We start from the raw sequence: 26,180 nt of genomic DNA, 5'->3' as shown, positions 1-26,180 counted from the left end.
ATCAAAAGCAATGTCTCCACGGTAGCTTCTTCCAGATTGGAACTGACCAACTTGTGGTAAACAAGTTGTAGCTATATTTGTGAGATAAGAGAAATTTTAAAAGAATATAGATACACATCAAAGTATTATTTTGGACTTTCCATCATTTTCGAAAATAGTTCAAGCAGGAGCTGGAATGGTTCCAAGCTGTATCCAAAGAAAGTCATTCTGTGTCCTTGACCCACTATCAATAATTTGAAACTCAACATCTTGGAAGATGAATGGTGACTTGTATGTAGCCACAAAAAGTTCCAGTTTTTCTTTCTTTCCTTGAGAGCAGGGGGGGGGGGGGGGTGTTCTCACACACACACACACACACACACACACAGTCTGCAGTCTCAGATTACTGAAACTGCATTGTGAGCAGCAGCAGCAGCAACAGTGCATGAAGGGAGTGGTGACTGGGTGGGGGTAAGTAGGAGGCTGGGGCAGGGAGCCTCCCCTTCCCCCGATCATAATGTTGACATATGCCAACAAACTGAAAATATTATTCTTCCTTCATTTCCAGAAACATGAAAACATAATCTGTGCTTCCATTAAGCATCATTTTACATACTTCATAAAATGATGACAAAACCAGTCTAGTGTGACCCAGCCTTGACTCAGTATATTTAATACAGATGTCCACATTACAAGAAGTCTTACAGCAAACAGAACTAGCAAGATGGTTTGGGCCATTAAGTTACAGAGTCAAATAACTTGCGATGACGGAGATATGCCATTCCTACTTGTCGACGCTACAAGTGCTTGCTGCCAGAATAAGTGCATTGCTACACATCATCATTCTTGTGCATATGCGAATGGTTTTCTTGGCATTATTTTTGAATTTACTTTTCAACAAATAGCAACACCATACAATGGTTGGTTATTTTGAGGAAGAAATTTCGGAAAATGTTTGTTTGGAGCACAGTGTTGTATGGTAGCGAATTGTGGAGTGTTGGAATATTGGAAAGGAAGAGAATCAAACTGTTATGTGCTGTAGAAGAAAGTTGAAAATAAAGGTGGACAGATTCAGAATGAGAGGTTCTCTGCAGAATCAGTGAAGAGAGGAACATGTGGAAAACACTGACAAGGAGGAGGATATGATTGAAATGTCATGTATTAAGACAGCAGGGAATGCTACTAGAGGGTAGAAACTGTAGGTGAAACAGAGATTGGAATACACCTGACAAATAATTGATGCAGGGTGCAAGTACTACTTTGAGATGAAGAGATTGTCACAAGAGAGGAAATCATTGTAGACTGCATTGAACCAGTCAGAAGAATGAGTGAAAAAAGAGGGAGAGATAGGACCATCAACTGAATTCATATAAGCATCAGTGAACACCCTAGAAATTTCAGGGAACATCACATGTTTCCAGAAATAGTGTGTAATTATTGGAAGCCAAATGAAGGCAGAAAGACAAGGATGGTAAGAAGTGACATCAGTTCATAAGGATTGGAAAAATGGTAAACTATGTGAAAAGAGAAGCAAAGACGAGTACTTAGGCCATGCTAATTATTTTTTTATTAAGAAATAAGTGAATTGCAGATATAAACACGGGAAAGTGGTAGTATCCTTTATCATTGCAAGTCTTTCCTTATCTGGTTTTTGTCATGTTCGTTAAGTACAAGAAGATATGTTTGCTCCTCTGTTGAGCACTGAAGCATCCGTATTTGGCATATGATGATGTAAAATCATGCAATTCAGTGCTTTAAGAAGGATCACACTAATGTGGGTTGTGTGTGGTAAAATGACTGTGCTTCTTAAATCAAATTTGCCATAAAATAGGAGTAGTGTTGCACCATTTAAATTTCTAAATTCATACTTGCCTCCTTTCCCTCCCTCTTCTTTCAGCATTGCATAAATATGGAATATACACTGTTAAATAGGATGAAAATAAATTGCAGTATCATATTACAAATTGTATACATTTTGTTTTTGTTAACTTTAGTATAGGTACAATAATTTCATATCACTACTTCTTTATTAGTGCATTTTCTCTGGTTTGGCACAGAAAAATGGGGCGAATTCCCTTCACCGGAAGATTGGGACAATGAAGAATACACTGGTTCACTAGCAGACAGCAAGGTATTCACGCCCAGTGGTGGTACAGTGGAACCTGTAGTCAACTCTGAACCAGTTATTCCCACACAGGAACCAACTACAGAGTTGTCGTCTGCATTGACGTCGCAGACTCTTTCAAGCAGTGTGGCATCTAGTTCAAGCCAGATGTCTCAGAACCTTGAAATACATCAGTCAACAACAAATCAGCTGTCGCAAGTAAGAACAGTGTACCAGAAATACATATTGTTTGGACCTACTTTCAGTTTGAGCTCATTTAGTTCTTTTTTCATGAAATTCTTTGATGAGCCTTACTTAAATGTTTTAAACATCTTCCTTGCGAAAAGTACTCCTTTGCAATATATGGTTATGTGGAACCATACTTTGGCCCTTCTCATGCTTCCTGGACAAAATGTTACTGTTTTGATATTGTATATAATTTGTGAAACTGCTTCTTTTTTTATTGTCAGAGTCGTTCATCTGAAAATAATTTGTGTATGGTATGTTTTTAGAGTCCAGTTCCTGTAGGTGTCAACCAATTAAATTCAACACAGTCTGAGTACCTGAATCAATTATCACAAGCAACAGAAAACCTAAAATCTGCTGTTGGTATTGGCACAAGTACGTCTGCAGGAACTTCCTTTGGGACAACAAGTAGTAGCAGTTACACTGTCTCATCATCGTCAGCATCATCTTACCAGCCTCCTAGTCCTCCATCAGGGTTCACATCTTCAGCAGGTAATTAATTTTCACAAATTATACTTTGTTTTCTCCATGCTGTTCGTGTGAAAAGACAAATTTATGATCCATGCAAAAATTTAATCCTTCTCTTTAGCATCTTGTGTGTTGGCTAGAAGCCCGCTTGAAAGCAAAGTTCACATCCTATATAATGTCCAGCAAATGCGAAAAATGAGCCATAATGGCCTGTCTCTAGGCATGCTTTGCAGCTTTAGGACAACAAAGTTTTCTGAACTACCAAATATCTTGTATGAGGCCAGTGGATACACATTGACTTCAAAGATTTGCAATAGAGTTTATACATAAGTATCCTCAGAGGCAATTCATTAAACATGGTGACATTTCACCAACAAAAGGACTCTGGTGTGGTTGTCAAGTGTTTTAATGAGAACTGGCTGAGATGCGGAGGTAACTTTGGCCAGGCATGGATAGATCGGGCCAACTTGGACACGGATACACACTCACTACAAGGTTGCTTTATTAGAATCTAATTTCTGTGGTTCCCTTTGACTACTAATGGCATTCATATTCTTGTGTACCAGTAGTGAAAGGCACATGAAAATTCTTGCTATTGGCTGGAATCCTTATGCCACACTGAGGACATGTGATGTGGCAGTGTAGTTATAAGGCAAAGGTGCTTCACTCCAGATGCTGTGATGTAGAAGGTGCATTCAGGCTATGAAACTTCAGACTTTTCTCTCAGAACTGAAAACAGATAAAAACATGCAATTTGTTTTAAAAAAAGCATGCATTTGTGAATGCATGAAAGAGATGGCTGCCCTGTACACCATACAGAACTAAAGTGACTGCATGGAGAGTGAGGAATGTTTTCCATACTTAAAATGGCGGCATTTTCTTTATAAGAACAGCATACAATCATACGTTTTCTTCATTTACACAGTGCAACATCGATTGAAATTAATCACTAGTTAATTGAGAGGTGGTGATGGTGTCGTGGATGAGTCTAATGTGGTTATATGGGTGTGACAGTTCAAGAAGGTAGAAGATCTTGTGTTAACAAACCAAGACAATCTCAGCCTCGCACCAGCCAGTTTGACCACATGATCGAGTGAGTGCAGAACTTTGTTTTGGGTGATTGCCGAATGTGTATGGAACACACCACCCCCAATGTTGAAATTTCCGTGTGATCTGTGCACACAGTCCTGCATGAAGACATGAAAATGTGAATCTTTCATGTGGGTGTCATGAATCCAGATGGATGACCACAATGCCATGCGTGTAGCATATTGTTGGACAATGTTCACACAGTGATTGCATGAATGCGACTTTCTTTTCATTGATTGTGATAAGGGATGAAACATTAATGTCCTTTTTCAGTCCTTAAATGAAGTGCCAATCAGCCCAGCGGAAGCGTGTGTATGTGCCAATACGTACACGCACTAGCCACTGCCAAAAAAAATTTGGCTAAGCGCCAGTGCTGAAAAAGTGATGGTGCCCATGTTGAGACAGCAGTGGTGTAATCCTTATTTATTGTTTTCCAGGGGACTCTATAGTGACAGGTGCATCATACCAAGATATTTGGAAGAACAAGCTCCTTCCTGCATTGCATGAAAAACTGCCAGAAAAGCACCAGGTGTAGTTTCTCACCAAGACAACTCACCAGCATATCGGGTGAATGCGATACTGCAGTTTCTTTTTCATAATGACTGAAATGATTTCTAATGCTCCCCACTCGCATGACCAGGTTCCTAGTCACTTTGGTTGTTTCCAACAACGAAAGACACTACCTGGATGCCCATTCACTAGTAATGCTGCTATTGCGTCAAATGATTTTCCAGTGCTCAAACCAGACTTGTAAAGCATTCACAGTGGCTGTGGAATCATGGCACTGATATTTTGAAAAGTGTGGACAGCTGCAGGAAGATAAGGTCAAGAAGTAATATAAGTTTCAACGTGAGAAAAATTGGAGGCATTACAACTTGAATGCACCACATACTACTAGTTCATTATACGTTCAGTTCAGTAGACATTAGAGAAGTCAAATTTTTTGGCATGGCGGATTTAGGGCTACTTTACCTTAGGACTAACTAAATAATAGTTATCCTTTTCAATGCTACAGATGTGCTCTCTGCAGTCCATGTTGAGGGTGGCTTTTGTTATGGCTGCACTGCTCCCCAGATTCTGGTGCCTGAAATACACATTCCAACCAATTTGAAATACTTTTCATCTGATCTTTCAGAAAGTATTAGGTGAAAAATTTGATTTTTGCACATCTTATGGTTTGATATTTTTTGGAAGAGGTAAAAATGCACTGTGTAAACTTTGTCTGGTACCACGCACCATGGAAGTTGAATCCCCGCTGGACGTCATGGACGTTGAAGACCCCAAGAGGTCTCCTCACTATCGTGCCGTAAGCCGTGGCAGTGTGTGCCTCCTGGCCCGCATTTAGTGTGAGGCACCATAGTGGAACGTGGTTCCAGCGGCCCATAGCGGCGCCCCCAATCATGTGTTTAAGATCCTGCCTCTCACTCAGCCAGTGAGTCTAATTGTTGCATGTGTCTTGACATATCGCCTCGATAACAAATGGCGCGTTTACCATTCTTTGTCTTCATTGCTAGTGGACGTCTTGGGTTCGTTTGGTTGTCTCTGTCACTCCGTTGCTTCTTGCATGTTGTTGTCGTAAGATTTCTCTCGATCGTCTGTCGTTGTTTCGTGTCTGTCCTTTCCGTTTGTTTGTTTATTCGCGGGCCTCTCTCTGTTTGGTCCCGCCGCGTTTTCTCGGCCACCCCGTGACTGTTCCGCCCCGCGATTACAACAGGTTGCAACACTTTGCATATGATTGATTTTAGCTGTTATATTGCGGCAAACAATATGTACGTAAGATACCAAATTTTATTTAAAATTGAGGGCAGAACGATATCTCATTCAGTTTTGAAGTTATTAGATTTTATATCCGATACAGTTGTGTGCAATGTGCCCATTTGTGTCCTTGTGCACAGTGAATCTTGTTGTCATAACAATCATCATATCTCATAAGCAGTTCAAGATATTGAAATGAGGTTTCTCGCAAATGATAGCACACAATGAGGTATTTATGTTGTATGATAAATACTTGAAACTTTTTTACTCACCGAAATTTGGAAGTAAGCTGTTCATGGCAGTGGGAGGTCGGCAGGTCAGGACACACACACACACACACACACACACACACACACCACTGTAGGAGGTGCACATGTACACATATACAGCACCTGAGGAAGAGTGTAGCAGGCAGTAAATACATGTCCACAGCAGCAAAAGGGTTAATATTGGTGTGGGGGGGGGGGGGGGGGGGGAGAAACACTAATCTGATGGGGAAGTAGATGTTAATGTAGCCTGTTACAGTTTTTTATTTACTTTGCCAGATGAAGACGCACTTCATAGCTACTTCCTCCTTGATGGTGCATTTCTTCATTGCTTCCAACTTAGCTTTGTGATTGAGGTAGCTAATCTTTATAAATTTTCTTAGTCTTACATGCAGATCAATAACTGTCTTTAACTTTGGAACCTTTTGTTTTGAAACTGAGCACAGATATTTTAGGAAATTTGTTTGTTTGCGTACTAGGTATCCATGATGGTGTTGGAAGAGTAAAGACCACAAGAGATATAATTCGTATCCAATCTGCATTAGGCACTTCTACTTTGCCTTTTGCTGCAGGAAAACTTATAGATGCAGTGTACTTCACCACATCTGGAAGATTATCATAGATTAGTGTCATTGCACACTGTTGCCACATCTGTTGACAAATTTTCTTTGAAGTTGACAGCCTCTAGTATTTATGCTGATGGTGATTCAATGTTATTTACACTGATATCAATGGTGATAGTGCAGAGGGATGCAGAATCTGAATCATTGTCATACTGAGAAAACCCTGTGTTTAATTCTTCAGTAAAGTGTCCACAGAAACAATAACCACTTGTTACCCATCAGTATAAGGGAAAACCACTATGTTCCTTACTTGTTACAAAAAATATCTAGTTCTGGTACCCTAGAAGAAAAAATTTCAATAGATGTTGATATGTAATTGACTTCAATCATTTTTAGTCCCTTCAAAAGGCCATAAAGAGATTTTATTTGCGCAACAAAGCCTTTTCCACAATGAAACATTGTCTCAAAATATGGTAGAAAACCCAAAGAGATTCTGGTCGTATGTAAAGTACACCAGTGGCAAAAAATAGTCAATACCATCACTTCACGATGATGATGGAAATGTTACCAATGATGGTGCCACCAAAGCGGGGTTACTAAATACAGTTTTCTGTAATTCCTTCACGAAAGAACAAGTAGTAAATATTCCAGAATTTGAAACAAGAACAGAAGCATGAGTGACATAAAAATAGATATCTTCGGTGTTGCGAAACAACTCAAGAAAGGCAAGTCTTCCGGTCCATATGGTATTCCAATCGGGTTCCTTTCAGAGTATGCAGACACAGTAACACCTTTCTTAGCAATCATATGCAACCGCTATCTTGACGAAATGTTTGTTCCTAAAGACTGGAAAGTAGCACAGGTCACACCAATATTCAAGAAAGGAAATTGGAGTAACCCATTGAATTACATACCCATATCACTGGCTTCAATTTGCAGTAGGATTTTGGAGCATATACTGTACTTGAACATTATGAATCACCTTGAAGAAAATGACTTATTGATACATAACCAACATGGATTCAGAATATATCGTTCTTGTGGAACACAGCTAGCTCTTTATTCCCATGAAGTAATGAGTGCTGTCGACAAGGCATCTCAGATCAATTACATATTCCTAGATTTCCAGAAGGCTTTTGATACCATTCCTCACAAGCGACTATTAATCAAATTGCGTGCATATGGAGTATCGCCTCAGTTATGTGACTGGATTCGTGATTTCCTCTCAGAGAGGTCACAGTTTGTAGTGATAGATAGTAAATCATCGAGTAGAACAGAAGTGATATCTGGCATTCCGCAAGGTAGTTTCATAGGCCTTCTGCTGTTCCTGATTTACATAAATGGTCTAGGTGATAATCTAAGCAGCCCCCTTAGATTGTTTGCAGATGACACTGTAATTTACCTTCTAGTGAAATCGTCAGATGATCAATTCCAATTACAAAATGATATAGAGAGAATTTCTGTATGGTGTGAAAAGTGGCAATTGGCACTAAACTAAAAAAGTGCGAGGTCGTGCACATGGGTACTAAAAGAAATCCGATACATTTTGGGTATATGATAAATCGCACAAATCTAAGGGCTGTCAATTCAACTGAATACCTAGGAATTACAGTTACAAGCAACTTAAATTGGGGAGACCATATAGATAATATTGTGGGGAAGACGAAACAGACTGCACTTTGTTGACAGAACGCTCACTAAAGAGACAGCCTACATCACACTTGTCTGTCCTCTGCTGGAGAATATTGCTGCGCGGTGTGAGATCCTTACCAGGTAGGATTGATGGAGGGAATCCTTACCAGGTAGGATTGGTGGAGGACACTGAAAAAGTGCAAAGAAGGGCAGCTCGTTTTAGTGGCAGTCACTGAAGCAAAGGCAGTTTTCTTTGCGGCGAGATCTATTTACGAAATTTTAATCACCAGCTCTCTCTTCTAAATGTGAAAATATTTTGTTGAAACCCACCTATGTAAGGAGAAATGATCATCATAATAAAACAACAGAAATCAGAACTCGAACGGAAAGATTTAGGTGTTCCTTTTTTAACACGCGCCATTCGAGAGTGGAATGGTAGAGAAGTAATATGGAAATGGTTTGATGGATCCTCTGCCAGGCACTTCCGTGTGAACTGCAAAGTAACCATGTAGATTTGAAAAAGCACATACTGGTCTTTATTCCGGATTCACTATGTGCAAGTTAACATTCATCTTTTGGAAATCTCAAGAATTCAGTGCGCTGAAGACTTTGTCAACAAACTCAGTGAAGTTATTTTATTTGTCCTGATGAACATATTTCACTCAAACCATTTGGTAGCATAATACCTACATCTAGGAAATGGTTCTGCAACAACTTAAAGAGATGGTGTTGTACCCATACATTGTTTGTTGTGTCGGCTACTATCGGAGTCAGTGTTGACACAAATAAGGAAGAAGAGAAGTATCAATGGCTGGTGGCAGGAATCTAAAATCATCTGTACAAAACACTTTCTAGTTAACAGAAAACTTTGTTTCTATTAAGGGAAGAAACAGCACTTAACTTTCAGTGCTTCCTGTGTCTCCTATATAATAGTTCTTCAATCTCCATTACTATTAGCAGAATGCTGGCTAAGTAACGTCTTCCTATTAGTCCTATTATTAGAGGGGTTGCACTCCTGCCACCGTTTTTCATGCAGCATTTTCTGCTGTTTTATCTGAGCACCACGACTATGTAGCGGTTTTTACGGATGGGTCGAAACAAGGGGATTCCGTTGGCTGCTCCGTTGTTTTTCCGGATCGTGTCCTTAAGGTCCGACTGCCTCCGCCTTTCACGGTCTTTGATGCAGAATTGTCTGCGATCTTGCGGGCGCTGGAGGAGATGAGACATTCTTCCTCTCCTAAATTTCTTGTCTGTTCCGATTCCCTCAGTGCCCTTCAATCATTGCACCATTTGTATCCGGCAGTTACAGTAGTCCAGACCATCCAGGATGCCCTCCTCCGACTACAGCGACTGGGGAAGGTTGTAGCTTTCTGCTGGGTTCCGGGGCATGTTGGCATTGCTGGGAATGAAGGGGCAGATCTCGCAGCCAAGGAAGCGTGTCTTGATCCACACGTATCTCAGTGTGCTATCCCCTTGCACGCACTCACCTCGCTGTTGAGCTCCCGAGTCATGTGTCGGTGGGAGGACGAGTGGCTGGACGTGACTGACAATAAGCTCCGTCTAGTCAAGCCCACAACGCGTGTGTGGTGTACTTCCTTTCAGCCCCATCGACGGGACGAGGTTCTCCTCACTCGGCTTCGAATAGGCCACAGCCCTATGACGCATGGCTTCCTGCTCCGGCGGGAGGACCCTCCACTGTGTGGTGCTTGCGGCGTCCAGGTCACTGTGCGCCACGTTTTATTGGATTGCGTTTTATTTTCTGACCAGCGGGCCGAGGCTGCCTTGCCAGCGGACCTGCCAACTCTTTTAGGCAACACTCGGACGAATGTGGTTAAAGTTTTAAAGTTCTGTGCCATGTCGAATGTTTTTACAAAGATTTTAGGGAGGGGATTTTAACTTGTTTCCTGTGTGACAAGCTCGCCCATATTTTATGTAAGTGGCCAGACACTGACGGTTTCCTATGTCATTCTTGTCGCTATGTTATCCCTTACCTTAGGTTTTACCTTCTCAGGTCGTATTTTCCCTCTTTTCCTGCTTTGAGTGTGTTTTTCAGTTTTATTAGGTCTCTCCACATTCGTTCCTTTTACTGTGTGTCAGGGCGCTGATGACCTCGATGTTGAGCGCCCATAAACCCCAACACACACACACACACACACTTCCTATTAGTCAGTACTAATGCTATCGAAGACTGCGACTTAACTGGGCCAACCAGTGAAGGGCGGGTGGCTAAAAACAGTGTTGCCAGGGGCTGCTGAACTGTGTCTTCGTGGTGGTGTGGCATTGCCTGCTCATATCATTAGCGTGTGGGTTAGTGCAGTCTTGATGCCATTTTGTGGCACTGTGCTGGTTGGCATGCAGTTGATACTTAGGACTGCACATTTTTGGTGTCTGCTGGATTCAGAATAGGTTTTTTTATATTGACGCACAATTCCTTCTGAAAACCTTTATAGTTTTCCACCTGTATGAATGTCACAGGTGTGACGTGTGCTCAGGGTCTTTTGCTGTCTTTGATGATGATCTGAAGGAAATGGGTTGTGTGTATATAAACTGTAAACTTAAGCGCATATGGTCTATTTGTATCAGATTAGCTGATGTAGCCACTAAGGATATGTGTAAAACCTCGGTCTTTAAGACCAATACTGTGCATGTAGTGTAAGGCATGCGCATGAGTGTATGTGTTACTTGATATAATTTTAAACTTGACTGATGTAAATTTTACATGCTTTTCAAAACACTGTAACTACGCAACTTGTGTTACAGCGCCATTTTCTACATCCAGTTACGTAAGTTCCTCTAGTACCTACAGCCCGCAGATACAAGAGCAGCCTGCAGAATCTCCATCAACCACCACCCAGTCACAATCCATACCAACGCGGACGAAAACACAGCGGCCAAGAGTTCCTCCTCCCTCAAAAGTAAATACTTGTGTAATCTTGTGCATTCATGTATTTAGTGTGTTGTTAACATTTAATTGTAAATATACTTCTTGAACGGAGGAAAGCACTAATTGGAAACTTTCAGATTCCAGCAACAGCAGTTGAAATGCCTGGTGATGCTATTAACAGCAGTATAGGATATCTAGATGTTCAGTTTGGTGCTCTAGAATTCGGAAGTGAAACGAACTCTTTTGAAACAAATTCTGAACAGAACAAGTTTTCCAACAGTGTATCAAACTCAGTTCTGGATTCCTTACCATCGCCTAGAGCTTCCACGAATCTTGACCTGAGTACGAGTCAAACATCTGCATTAGATGCATACACGGCATCCTCAACTCAAAAATCGAGTCAAAACAGTATTGCTTCATCACTCAGTCAAAGTCAGAAGGTACTGTTAAGGATTTCTGCATAATTTAGTAAAAAAAAAGTTAAAAGTTTGGTACTGTATGTATAAACTTTGTTTCTAGCTTCCAGGTTCTGAATCTATTCTGTCTACATCAGACCACAAAGTTAGCCAGTCCAGTTTCACACAAACAAGGTCATCGACTGCATCTGCTTTGGATGTAGATAAAAGCGAAGTGGGCCTATCTTACTCCGCACCCAGTACAGTCACATATCAATCCACTTACCAGAATCAGAAGTCGTCATCTTCCGTCTATCCAACTGCCTCCAGCTATACGCCATCAAACTACTCGTCTGTACAGGTATTTGATATAATCTCTCTTGGTTTACATGAAAGCCAAAATGCAAATTCTGTACTTAGCTTTATAATCATTTGACCATTTATCAGATGTGTGTGTTAGTCTAAAATGCTTTCTATTACTTATTTAAATTTGGTTAGTTTTAACATAAGGGATTAAGTGATGCATTTTGATACTGTCATTGGGTTATTACTGATGTACTGCTGTTTGCACATGTACTATCTGCATGTTTGATAAAAAAGGAAAAACCAACACATGTATCTTCGTGTACTGACACTCTTTACATGCTGCTGTTGCTTCTACAATTTAATCAATCAAAATGTTTGAAAGTGCTCCCAAGCATATCATCACATTTCTGCTATAATGTTTTTGTAATATGTACCCGCTGTTTTCCCTCCATTTACTGCCATACTTCAAAAAAAGGTATTTTTTATAATCCTACTTTTAACACATGTGTTCAGTGTTGCCACAGGTTCTGGATATCAGGGAATTTCAAACATTTCTGAGAAATTTGAAAATTACACTCGAAAAATCTTGTTTTTGTCTCAATAGATGAAATGCTTTGTTTGCTGGGCTGTCATGCACCGTAGTTGACTGGGTGCAGCTGAGTACTAGAGCCACTTCCCCACTCCCTCATTCCTACTGCTTCTCCCCTTCTTACCACTCCCCTCAGCTTGCAGTCAGTGCTGCCACCACTTCTAACAGCTAGCCTAGCAGCTGCCGATGAGAGGCAGGGGGAGACAAGGAGTGGTTTGTTTGGATCTGATTCTCAGAGACTGTGGACACTGCGACCAGAGATGGCTGTCATGTGTTCATGGGTTGTGTCTAAGTGATTACGTTAATGTGTGTGTGTGTGTGTGTGTGTGTGTGTGTGTGCTCTCGTTTCCTGACAAAAGCTATGGCAGAAAATTTAGTTGTGAAAGTGTGTTAGTTTTTTTCTATGTGCCTGTCTGCGGCTCAGCAATCATCTTTTTGGTGAGCTGTTGTCTGTCATTGTTGTTGATTCTCAAAGCATTACCTACAAACAAATCCAGGGTACGGCTATGGGAACCCGCATGGCACTATCCTATGCCAGCGTATTCATGGGCCATCTAGAGGAATCCTTCCTAAACACCCAGAATCCTGAACCTGTCACCTGATTCAGATTCATTGATGACATCTTTGCCATCTGGATCGAGGATGAGGATGCCCTATCCGCATTCCTCCATAACCTCAACAGCCTCTTGCTTCACCTCTTCCTACTCAACCCAACAAACTACCTACCTAGATTTTGATCTCCACCTCAAAAATGGCTACATCAGTATGTTTGTCCATATCAGACCTACTAACCACATGCAATATCTCACTTCGACAGCTTCCACCCATTCCATACCAAGAAGTCCTTTCCATACAGCCTAGCCACCCATGGTCATCACATCTGCAGTGATTATCGGTTCCTCTTAAAATATACCGTCTGTCTCTCTGAGGCTTTCGCAGACTGTAATTGTCCTCCTAACCTTGTACAAAAACAAATACTCAGTGCCTTATCTTTCCAGTCTCCCACAACCTTCCAAAGTCTCACTCTCCAGCCACAGAGGAGCATTCTCCTCATAACTCAGTATCACTCAGGACTGGAGCAACTGAATTACATTCTCTGCCAGGGTTTCGACTACCTCTCGTTGTGCCTTGAAAGGAAAATCTCCTGCCCACTATCCTTCCCACCCCTCCTACAGTGGTGTTCCGCTGTCCATCGAACCTGCAGAATTTACTTGGACATCCCTACCCCTTACATCCTAACCCCTGCTCCTAACTCTTTACATCATGGCTCATATTCCTGTAGTAGATCTAGGTGCAAGACCTGTCCCATACATCCTCCCCCACCACTTACTCCAGTCCGTTCACAAACATCATCTATCCCAGCAGTGGCAGGGATACCTGTGAAACCAGCCATGTAATCTAAAAGTTAAGCTGTAACCACTGTACTGCATTCTATGTGAGCGTGGCAACCAACAAACTGTCTGTCCATATGAATGGCCACTGAAAAACTGTGGCGAAGAAACAAGTGGACCACCCTGTTGCTAAGCATGCTGCTGCTTCACAGCTTGTGCCATGTGGGTTCTTCCCATCACCACCAGCTTTTTTGAATTGCGCAGGTGGGAGCTTTCCCTGCAATATATCCTACATTCTCGTAGCCCCCCTGGCATCAACCTTTGTTAGTAATTTTTCTCATCCATCCAGCCCCCACTCCCCCCCCCCCCACCCTCCCCCCACCCAAACCTCTCCTCTCGTCTAACCTCCTGGCTGCACCTAGCTGCCGTCACCTCATCTTTGCGTGATATCCAGCAATACTTCACTGTCTCCCACCCCCACCCTGCTATCCTTCTGCCTCAGCCTCCCCGCCTCAGCATCCTCCTTCCCCTACCCAAATTGCTGCTCCCATCATACACTACTGTGTGACTTAAGATGCCAGAGGCTGCAGCGCGCGCGCGTGTGTGAGTGATCCATGTTGCTCTAATAATAAATGTTTGGATGGACAGAGGTTATATATTTTTTAATATACCGGGTCTCTCTCCTGTGGGTTGTCAAGCGTATTGTCTCTGGTGTTTCAGCAGATATTTACAATTTTTTAAGCAAATTTTTGTGAATGTTGCAGTGAATAGGCAAAATGTGTGATATTGGGTAACAGAGAATTTTCACGATATCATCCAGCACATTCTAGGTTCACCAAAAGTGTGCAGCCTTACAGTTTAAATCCTGCTCATCGCATCTTTCGTACAATGCCCAATGTCAACGGAAAATCTGTTTGTTTCCCGGTACTAATAAAATTATTTTGAAAGTGGAATTTTTGTGAACATTCAATAGAGCAGACCCAAATTAGTTCAGTGTGTTACTTGCTTTACCAGTATGTATTAACGTGAATAGTAAAGTACGAAGAATAACCAGTACCCTAGTAGCGACGAAGTAGCATTTGTGATGGCAGTAGCAGTCTGTGCAGGCCCTAGCAGTGCTATCACTGCTGGAGTACTAGTTTTTCTTCGTGTTTTACTGTCCCTATTTATACACATCAATAAAACAAACATCCCCCTAGGATAATTTGGAACCTTTCTGTCGAGTAGGCACATAAAATTCCACTTCAAAAAGCATTTTGTTTGTTACAGGAAACAAACCAATACTTCCCTTGGTGCTATGTGTTGCATGAAAGACATAATGAGCAGTCTTTGTTTGGGTTGATTCCATCTACACGCCGCAAAAACAAAATTGTGAATGTTTGCTGAAACACCATAGAATGTGCACCTGATGACTCTCCGAAGAGAGACCCTGTATATAAACGTGCATATAATAGGGAAAAGTGATTAGCAAAAATCTTGAAAGGCTCTTGACTGATTTACTTCAGATTTTTACATGTTGCTCTAATAAAGATTTGGATGGACGTAGGCGATATGTGGTATATGTAAAAGTCTTGAAAAGTTCTTGATCGATTTACTTCAAATATTTCCATGATACTCTAATAAAGTCATATGGACATGGGCTGTGCACTGAAACTCTGCTTTTACACTTTTCAAGGTAGTACTTCAAAAAGTGGTGTAAGAAGTGGGAAATAACATTTTAAGCGGTAAAAGTTACATTTGTAATCCCGCTAGCATTTTCATAGTTTGTGTGTGATATATGTACATAACAGACTTCAAATACTCGCTAGGGACTTGGTTATTATCCAATAAATGTTACCTGAATTTTCTACTGTTTACCCACTGGTGTAACTGGCACTGTTTAACTGTTTGGAAAGTAGAAACGTTTGACTTTGTTTCGTTCATCATAATCGATGTTTTTGGAAAGCGTGCAGTTGTTTCATTCATTATTTAAGTAATGAAACATCACATCAGTTATTTCTCTCTCTCTCTCTCTCTCTCTCTCTCTCTCTCTCTTTCTCTCTTTTTTTCCACACTTGGAATGATGCATTCCATGAATTTATTCCCATTGTCATTTTGAGGTTATAAGGTACTGCTCACCCTCCATTACACACACCACTCACACACTGAAAAAATATTAACTGGTGCAGTATTTCATTATTCAAACCAGAAACATTTGAGCAATGCAAAGGTGTCAGCTAGGGCTACAAGCAACCGAACAACAGAACACACAAATGTGCTATGGAGTTGTCATGATGAGAGCAAAAGCAGCAGACCATGTGCGGGTCGCAGGTATATATGGAGGGTGGTAAATGGGCGGGACTTGTTCAAAGTCGAAAGCTTTTGCTAACGTGGTGTCCAAAAATTATGAAGTTGCGTATGCACAATACACTGAAAACTTTTGTGATCAGTCATTATTCAAAAGAACCTAGGTATTCCCAGCAGCCACCATGCGAAGTAGAGGTTGTCAGAGGAAGGAAATAAAACACGAATTCTTACAACTTTACCGATTCAGACCTTTTGAGTAGTGTGTCATGGTGTCAAGAGACTAAATCGCATAATGTTTGTCAACACTTCAAGGCCAGTGCCATGCCTGTATTTTATATCAATTACTTTTTTTTGTTTTGCGTGAACATTTTTTTGTAAAACATAAATCACAGAAAAATCGTAGATATGTTAACATAAAATTGGATGTGAATTAGCATTGTAAACATTGGAAATTTCATGGGAGATATAAAAAATTTTGTAAATGGCAGGAAAAATTAAATCGGGGAACTTAAAAGCGTGGTTGTATTGTATACTTTTTAAACAGCCGTGTGCAGGGTTTCTCCGAAAAATAGATTGCAAGATAGAAAATTGTGTCTCCTGTTATGCTGCAAAAGTGCGCTGTTCTATTTTCTTTCTTGCAGTCAGTTTCAGCTACAATAACGAACATTTAAACTATTAGATAAAATGCTCTCCAAAGTATATTCAATCTCATTATAGATATTTTTAAACAAACAGTCTATAAATAACAATGTGCTGTTTTCCTATCATTTGGTTTTCATAGAAAGCAGAAAGTTGTGGTAACCAAGGCTTAGTCAGAGAAAGGCTGAGAGGAGACGGAATGAATGGGGGGGGGGGGGGGAGATGTGTGTAAGAGGGGAGGGGGAAAGTAGAAGAGGCACAGAGGAGGGTCGAGCAGGGGAAGAGGAGATGGGTGATTTGGGTGGGGGGGGGGGGGGGGGGGGAGTGATGGACAGAGTGGGGGATAAGACATTAACAGAGAGAGGTGGAGAAGAAGATTAGAATGTGTATCCAATTCCCATACTTATTTAACAGTTATTAATCATTGCCAGGTTAGGTACTTTCACTTAAAACCAAGTGAAGATTTGCAATAGTCAGTGGTAGACATACAGATGTGTGGTTCACTTTGTAACTTCCGATATATTGTACTGTATTTACTCGAATCTAAGCCACACTTTTTTTCTGATTTTTGTAATCCAAAAAACCGCGTGCGGCTTAGAATTGAGTGCAAAGTAAGCGGAAGTTCTGAAAAGTGTTGGTAGATGGGAAGGAGAGGGGAAGACGAAAGGAACCCACTTCCTTTCGTCTTCCCCTCTCCTTCCCTCTTTCCTGATGAGGCAACAGTTTGTTGCGAAAGCTTGAATTTTGTGTGTATGTTTGTGTTTGTTTGTGTGTCTATCGACCTGCCAGCGCTTTCGTTCGGTAAGTCACCTCATCTTTGTTTTTATATATGATTATTCATATGATTTTGAAACGCATCCCTGTTGCTTTTTGAACACATTCTAAGTTGATTTCTAAATGAATCAAAAGTTGATTTTTGAATGTGTGCGTAGTGTACATGATGTCTCTGCCAGGGGAATCCCCATCGCATGTAGAAATAAACTTTCCTGCAGGAAAAAGGTGACGGGGCTATACGAGTTGAGTGGAATAAAGCCGAACGGATGAATGCTAATCGCTGTTTGTTTATGTGGTTGACTAGGCTTGCAAATGATCAGCGTTGTTATAATTACTAGTGAAAGCTGTAGATTCAGACTACCAGAGTGAAAATAAATGACTAACAGGAATAACAGGTAAGAAAGATTGTGTTATCCTCTTTGTATGAAAGAAACTGAAATTTTGATAAAGTTTTTGGCCAAACTGCTACACCAGTAAGGACCAGTTGTACAGTCGCGTAAGTTCTATTCTGGGAGTAGCACAGAAAACATGTTGTACGAACACGTAATAACGCCTAACCAGAGAATAAACGTGGGATAAATAAACCGGCTATTGTGACAGGGTTAACCGGAGAATAAGTTTTGACACTGCCATGAATAGTTACAGAATTAGTGATGACAAGATCGTTTATTAGAACAAGGAAGCTGAAGAAATGGGTACATCACACAAATTATGGGAGAATATGACTATTAAAAATTCATATAAAAACTTTGTACTACTAATTTTTGATTTTGTGCTTGAGAAACAGCAGCCTATGAATGAAATGTGAAGCTATTTCCTAGCATAAAGCTTTTTGCTTGTAGTAGGCCTTGGCATTTGATATTGGAACTTCATGAATTATATGACCATTGAGACAGAATGGGAGAAACCTTCAGAGTAGCCTCCCTGCCCCCCGCCCCCCCCCCCCCCCCTCCTTGCCAGAAGCTATTGCTATTGTTCCTTCAGCTCTGTCATCTGTCCAGCCCTGCTTGACAACATGACCAGAATTGATCCACATTTCATCAAGCCGCATCACTTCATCTATGTTTATGCTATGGATGTCCCTTAAAAATCTGCATCACCATGCAGCTATATCCTCTCTCCATCAACAGCTTATGGCCTCAGAAATATCCATAGTTCAAACCTAGGTTGTTTAAAACTGTGGGCAAGGATGTGCGACTGCCCTACAAAGGCCTTGATTCCTTACGTGTTGCCAGTAACTTCATTAGTGTCGATGTTTCTTCCTGCGATGATAATCGTACACATGGTGATGAATCGCATCCTTTGTAGGCGAATAAATATTGGTAATCCTCTTATCTGTACAACGGTCCCCCCCCCCCCCCCCCCCCCCCCCCCAGGATGATTAAGTTTTGATGGTTCTTCAACATACATTTCTTTGTCAGACATTTCCTTCCCAATCTTTGCAACAGTGTTTTTGTTTGTAAACAAAGCTGCAGCAGTTCTGTCGATTATTGTTAATGGAGAGTAGCAGGCCAGTATTAAGTTCCTCATTCTCAAAACAGGCACATAATATGCAAACAGTTTCTCTTGACTGCCCTATACAGCAGTCTTCTGACCAAAAGAATGGTGTCAAGTTTTTCCACTTACAACTTTTAAGGAACTTTGTGCTAACATTGTTGAGTCCACACAACAAATAACAGTAACAACAAATAAAAGAATAACTCCTGCAACTGTGAAAACAAATGCACGGAAAGTCACCGGGTGCACTGATTGCATAGGACAGCTAGCCGATTGCTACTGAAGCTCACTGGAAGCAGGAAGTGTTGTTGTGTAGGGTGAAAATGTGGCAGCTTAAAGGGTTTGCTGCTGCTGTAGGTAATGTGGTATCAGCAGAAACTGGCCTGAGCCTGCCAAGTGGACTTTCCCCACTACCACTTCTGTCCTCGCTGTCAATCCTGAAGTAATTTTAGACAGACTATAGTATACTGTACACTCCTAAAAGTAGAACGGTATCAAATGCTATGCTTCTATATATTAATTCCCATTATGATGTTGACTGAGCTCTTGCTGGAGGTACAGGAGTCACTTATTGCTTTTGAGTAGAAAGAGCAGGAACAGGATGTGCATTATATACTGGTGTGGGAAACTTAAGGACGAAAGTAATTTTCACATGATGTGTCGCTGACAAGTAACGTAACTTGATGAAACCTGGAGCAGGCATAAAACTGCTATGGTATAGTATAGAAGATAACCAAAAGAAATGTGCAAGGAGATGAAAGAAATACACAATGAGATGAGCGGAAATGACAAGTCTATTCGAAGACAATAATTGAACAGGAGTCACCACATTTCGTTGTCATCCCGTTGACATTACAAATGATGGGATGCGATTCTAAATAGGGTGTGTGATCACCATGGAGGGCAGTGGGTGCTCTGCAAAAAGCTACAGTACTGACCATAAGGTTGGTAAGGAGTTCCTGTGGTAGGCCATTCCATTCCACCACTGGTGCAGCTGACAACTGCTGGATTGTCGTTCGTTCACCTGGACATGAATGTTCTAAAATACGTCTCCCCAATGCTTCCCACACATACTAAATGGTATTTAAGTCAGCGGAATGGGCAGGCAGATCATTCACTGAATATCCTCTTCTTCAAAGAACTGCTCCATTTGCACTGTTGGATGCAGTTGCAGATTGCCATCCATAAAAATGAAGTCAGAGCCAAATGCTGCCCTGAAAAGATACCCTTGGGGAAAGAGTACAGTGTCACGATAACATTTCATCTCAACACTTGAATCTGTGTGGAATATCATTACCACATTTTTCAGTTTTATTGAGCCTCAAAGAACTCTCCTCCAGTTATCATCAGTTTTTTAACACGACACAGAACGTTTCCAGTCTTTTCATGGTACAACAGCAAAAACACTACATCGGAGAGTAAGATGCTTAACATATTATGAGGATCATTCATGTATAAACCAGAATATTGTAACCCAGCTTTATTGCTGATTCATACCAATAAAAATGCTGTGCTATATTTTTCTAAATAGTTACTCAACAGATAAATTTTCATCATTACACAGGATTCTGTCAGATCCTTTCATGGAAGAAACAAATTGGCTGCCCAGTAGCCAAATGCACATGTACTGTTTGATTGTGATGTAGTCTTCAGAACTTTCACTCCTAGGGCCGTTGTCACGTGGAGACTAATCTTGTTAGTGAGGTAGTTGTCCAAGAAACTGGAAGTGCAATTTAGTGAGCTTTTCATGTTACCTTGCATATCCTTACACAGGGAGGACAATATCAATTAGTTGCTTGTGTCATTTGTTGCGATAAGTGATCTTGTCATCATACAGAAGCTTGTAGTAGTAGACCGTATTTACTGTCTTTCTTTCATGCATGTAGTCGAGCACCAATACCCAAAACAGCTGTCAAATCTTTCCTGGCTGACAGTCAATTCTTGGCCTTAATTGGTGCCTCTTCTCCAACTTTCCTAGATGCTATGCTCATCCTCTTGTTCTACGGGTTACAATGATGGACCCACATTTAATCACAGAGAACAATATGGTCCAGAAAAGGCTCTTGTTTTTCAAAACAATTCAGACCTCATTGACAGATACCTTTCTGCTCACTCTTTTGTGGGTCGGTGATAAGTTATTTAACCCATCTTGTCGGTATTTTTCCTTACGAAAGTGTGTGTGATAAAATGGTATGGACACTTCCTGCAGTAAACACCCACCACCTATGATGCAATCTCATCAACAGTGATTTGGCAGTGGTCTTCCACATATTGACTTCATTTACTGTGGTTGCCAGATGATGATTGTGGGTTGATTTTCAACATTATCATGACTATTTCAGAACTTCTTGGCCTAATTGAACACCTAGATTCTTCTCATCGTAGCATCGCCAAGCTGTTCTTGGAGATTCTCCAAAATGCTTCTTGATTTTGCACCTGTGTTGGCAAAAAAATAAATTTGGTATTTCCTGTTCACTCATAGCGATACTGATGTGGTGGAATTGAGCATGTTGGCTGTGTGCAAGGCATTTCCAGTAGCCCACAAATAATTCATTTTTGCATCGTGTTGCTCTTGCCACTTTGCTAGCCAAACGAACAAAGTTCTAGTTTATATTTCAATGACCCTTGTGCATCTATGGATGTTACTCTGTGTAAGATTGAAGATGAGCTGCATATAGATGGTATGGCCAGTTAGAGGGAACAAATCCATTTTTTTGGAAAATTTTGTCAATGAAAAACAGGCGCTTTGGCATTTATTACGGAGCACCAAAGTTAGATTTTTCTTAAATCTGGCTCATAATGTATGTGATTACTGCTCAGCCAGGACCTGATTATACTTTTTAGTGAACTAAAGGAAGGTAATTAATTGTCCTGCTTGTTTCGATAAGAAGCATTATGTAAACAAACTATACCTCTAAGAGCTAATGCTGGAATAACCTGGCTCTCTATTTATTTAAAAAAGGTAACAATATTATGAAAAGGATAGTTGCTACTCGCCATATAGAGGAGACGCTGAGCAGGTAGGCACAACAGAAAAATTGTCAGGAAGTGAGTTTTTGGCTAGTAGGGTCTACTTCGGAAATAGACAATGCGCGCGCGCGCACGCGCACACACACACACACACACACACACACACACACACACACACACACACACACTTGTCCACATTGTCTAGCTGCTGAGGCCAGACTGGGAGCAGCAGCACATAGCACATAATGGGAGGGGCAACTGGGTGATGGGGGTGAGGAGGAGGCTGGTGGGGGTGGGGGAGGGATAGCAAGTTAGGGATGGGGAATGGTAAAGTGCTGCTTGTGGGAATGTACAGGGATGAAGTGGAGAGATGGTAGGGCAACTGGGTGCAGTTGGGAGGTTAGATGAAGGGCGGGAAGGGGGTGGAGAGATACTGGAAAACAAGAGAAGTAAAAAGACTGTGGGTGCGTTGGTGGAATAGAAGGCAGTGTATTGTTGGAATGGTAATGGGGAAGGGGCTAGATGGGTAAGGACAGTGACCGACGAAGGTTGAGGCCAGGAGGGATACGGGAACATGTGATATGATATTGCAGGGGAGTTCTCATCTGCGCAGTTCAGAAAAACTGGTGTTGGTGGGGAGGTTCCCGATGGCACAGGATGTAAAGCAGTCATTGAAATGAAGAACGCCATGTCAAGTGGGGTGCTGTGCAACGGGGTGATTCAGCTATTTGTGGCCACAGTTTGTCAGTGTCCATTCATGCGGACAGTGAGCTTGTTAGTTGTCATGCCCATGTAGGCTGCAGCACAGTAGTTGCAACTTAGCCTTTAGATCACATGACTGGTTTCACAGGTAGCCTTGCCTTCGATGGGATAGGTGAATCTTGTGAATGGACTGGAGTAGGTGATGATGGAAGGGTATATGGGACAGGTCTTGCATCTATGTCTGTTACAAGGCTATGAGCGATGGGATATTGTGTAGGTTCGGTGGATGGCGGAATATTTTGTAGGAGAGGTGGGAAGGATAGGGGGCAGGACCTTTCTCATTTCAGGGCACAAGGAAAGGTAGTCAGATCCTTGACAAATAATGTGATTTGGTTGCTACAGTCGTGGATGATACTGAGTTACGAGGGGGAATGCTCCTCTGTGACTGGATGGTGAGACATTCAGAGATGGTGGGTGACTGGAGACCTAATGACGGGTTTGTGCTTGGCTACCATGAGTCCCCACCTTTGCAGCGTCTTTTCCCTTATTTGTTGCATGTCTGTCCTCTAGCTATTCCTTGAGGAACATGTCTGGGATGTTTTTGGAAATGTGTTCTTCATTTTCAGTAGCCAATATCAGAACAGTCTCTCCATTGTTTTTTGTTCCTTCTTCCTTTGTTCGTTCCCTTTCTTCTATCCTTCCTCCACTTCAGCATTTGAGGTTCCTCCTTTTCTTCTTCCTCCATGTGCACTCCTAAAAGCCAACCCATGCATCTGATGTGTAAGAGGTGACTGAATAACGCGTAATTCCAAGCCTCGGGGCAAAGGGAGGTTTCGCACGTACAAGCCAGGTCGAGGGAGGGGTGATTGCCTGAGTAGTTGCTTGCAATTTCTCTCCTCCATGGCTATCATGTTGGTGTTGAGGCCCGTCGAATGCTGAATTCTTCCCCTGGTGTTATTTACACTACACTGCTCAAAGGTCTGACTGCTGCAGAAACCAAACATACATCTCTGATCAGTATGTTGTTGCAGTCCATCGCCGCATGGGATTAGCCGAGCGGTCTAAGGCGCTGCAGTCATGGACTGTGCGGCTGGTCCTGGTGGAGGTTCGAGTCCTCCCTCGGGCATGGGTGTGTGTGTGTTTGTCCTTAGGATAATTTAGGTTAAGTAGTGTGTAAGCTTAGGGACTGATGACCTTAGCAGTTAAGTCCCATAAGATTTCACACACATTTTTTTGCAGTCCATCGGGTGATGAAAAAGGTTGATGCATTGTTAGTGCCTAGAAGCCCTGTTTTTCTTTCTTTTGATTGTGGTGCTTCCATCAAAGATCAAAGCAGGCTATGAAGTTATCATAGTCCCACCGTACATTACGAATCTGATGCACTCCTAGTAGTGACATTGTTACACCCAAACTCAAATGTCCTGTCGACAGCTGGCCAGATGTGTAACTTGTGGTAGGGATGCTCACGAGGGCAATTGTCTGCCCCCCTTCTCCCCACTGTATCTAGTTGTTGGCTAATAGGAAACTGCATTCTACCATCCGGCACTTACAGTACTGTTCCTGCTACATCTTGCTCATGAAGGACATGGCCATGCAGACATGCGACCTCAAATTCAGCACTGTGGTTGTAAAATCGCCAGTGTCATGGTAGCATTCCTGTCTCCCACTCCATCTGTGCAACAAGTCACCAGACTTCTGCCCCACGGGGCAAAGTAACCTTCTACACAATAAGCAGGCCGGAAAGGAGAGAAGAATACTTCCACGAAGATTTATTACGTCCTTCCAGCCAACAAACATCTGAGTCTTCCTCTGCCAGCCAGAAAGGCTCCAAGAAATCAAACACTGGCAAAAGGTCTTCTCGTTCACTGACTCAGAGATCCTCTTTGACGGTGTCACCATGTGATACTCTCACCCGGCCGACTTCCGTTCACCAGTGCACACTGCCACCCATTCTTCTGCCCTGGATTCCACAGACTGACAGAAGGTGAATGCCAGTGCCTCTATAGATCTCATGGAGCAGGATCCTCCAGCCTCTGCACCCTACAGCAGTGACTCTTCGAAGGCCGACACTCGGCATTCACCGAGGTGAAACAGCTTCATTTTTTCTATCCTTCCTTTTCCTTGTCATGACGCTACTCCAATGGGATGTTCACGGCCTTCGATCCAACAAAGAGCACTTATGGATGCTCTTGGAATTGCAGCATCCTCTTGTTCTCTGCTCCAGGAAACAAAATTGCATCCTCATGAGTGCTTTGAGCTCTCACATTTCTTCCCGGTCCACTTTGACCTACCCGCCGAGGCCAGCTTTCCATCTCATGGAGGTTTTATGCTCCTCATCTGGGATGACATTCATAGTCAACTCTCTCTCCCTGACTACCTGGCTTCAGCTGTTGCAGTCCACATTTTCCTTCCTCACTTGACCTTTCTGCTTTGTATCGTTTACATCCCTCCATCATTCGGTGTCACCAGGGCAGACTGTATCCAGATTATTGGGCAACTCCCTCACCCCTTTCTGCTGCTCAGTGACTTTAATGCAAATCATCCCCTTTGGGTCTCTCCCAGCACCTGTCACAGAGGTACCCTCTTGGCTGACATTCAGTTTAACCTCATCTGCCTTAACACCGGAGCACCCATGTTCCTTTCACTCTATGGGCACATATTCAGGTTTAGACCTCTCCTTCTGCACTACCCAGCTTGCCCATCGTCTCAGGTGGTCCGTTATCTCCGATGCGTGCTTGAGCGACCATTTCCTGTGTGCTATCCGTTTGCTGACTCCTACCCAATCTACACACACATTCAAATAGCAGCTTTCTAAGGCCGGCTGGGGGCTTTGCTCCTCCCTGGCGACCTGTGACGAACTTTCCCCAGTTGTGATGACCAGGTAGAATATCTTACAAACGTTTATCCTTGCCGCTGTAGAACGTTCAATTCTTTGCATTTCCTCTTTACTGTGCCGTGTCGTGGTCCCTTGGGGGACTGAGGTGTGCCATCGCGCAATTCACACGTGGATATGTGCTCTATATTTTTAACATTCATCCTACGATGGCAAACGGTATTCATTATAAACAGTTACATGCACAGTGTTGTCACTTTCTTCGGGATAGAAGAAAGGCCAGCTGGATTTTCTTTACTAGTTCTTTTAACAGTTCCCCCTCCCTCTTCCATCATGTGGGCCAACCTCCTACAGCTCTCTGGGACCAAGGTCCATTCCTCAGTTTCCAGCCTGACCGTAGCAGATGATGTCATAGTGGACCCTATTGCTATCTCCAACACCTTGGGTCTCTTTTTTGCGAAGATTTCGAGCTCCAGCCACTATCACCCTGCCTTCCTCCATAGGAAACAAGTGGAAGAGGCTCAGGTGATACCCTTCTCTTCTCAGAATTGGGATTGCTACAGTGTCGCCTTTAATCGGGAGTGCTACAGTGTCACCTTTACTAGATCTTGCTCTCACTTCGTTCTGATCTTCCGCCCGAGGGCCAGAAGATGTTCATTCAGATGATGCAGAACCTTTCTCTTGCTGGCAAGCACTTTCTCCTTTATACATACAATTGCATCTGTGCAGAGGGCAGGTTTCCCAGATGCTGGCGTGAAGCCATTGGCAGACCCATACCTAAGCCTGGTAAGGACAAGCAAATTCCTTCTAGTTATTGCTCCATTTGTCTTATGAGCTATGTTTGCAACGTGATGAAACATATGATTCATGTC

At 42.2% G+C, this 26,180-nt stretch overlaps 1 protein-coding gene across 6 annotated transcripts in view; it reads left to right on the top strand.

Annotated features, from left to right (window-relative positions):
• LOC126480686 (protein lingerer) overlaps positions 1 to 26,180 on the top strand; it is a 134,059-nt gene that overhangs the window by 40,183 nt on the left and 67,696 nt on the right. For all 6 annotated transcript variants that reach the window (XM_050103920.1, XM_050103919.1, XM_050103918.1 and 3 more), the window contains exons 7-11: positions 2,037 to 2,302; positions 2,596 to 2,821; positions 10,863 to 11,017; positions 11,124 to 11,426; positions 11,506 to 11,742. In XM_050103920.1, the coding sequence (XP_049959877.1) occupies positions 2,037 to 2,302; positions 2,596 to 2,821; positions 10,863 to 11,017; positions 11,124 to 11,426; positions 11,506 to 11,742 (1,187 nt within the window). The remainder of the gene's footprint in view (positions 1 to 2,036; positions 2,303 to 2,595; positions 2,822 to 10,862; positions 11,018 to 11,123; positions 11,427 to 11,505; positions 11,743 to 26,180) is intronic.

The sequence above is a fragment of the Schistocerca serialis genome, chromosome 5 (genome assembly GCF_023864345.2).
Source record: "Schistocerca serialis cubense isolate TAMUIC-IGC-003099 chromosome 5, iqSchSeri2.2, whole genome shotgun sequence".
In the NCBI taxonomy this organism is placed as follows: domain Eukaryota; kingdom Metazoa; phylum Arthropoda; class Insecta; order Orthoptera; family Acrididae; genus Schistocerca; species Schistocerca serialis.
Note: the sequence above shows the minus strand (reverse complement) of the source record. Positions and strands in the feature narration are given on the sequence as shown.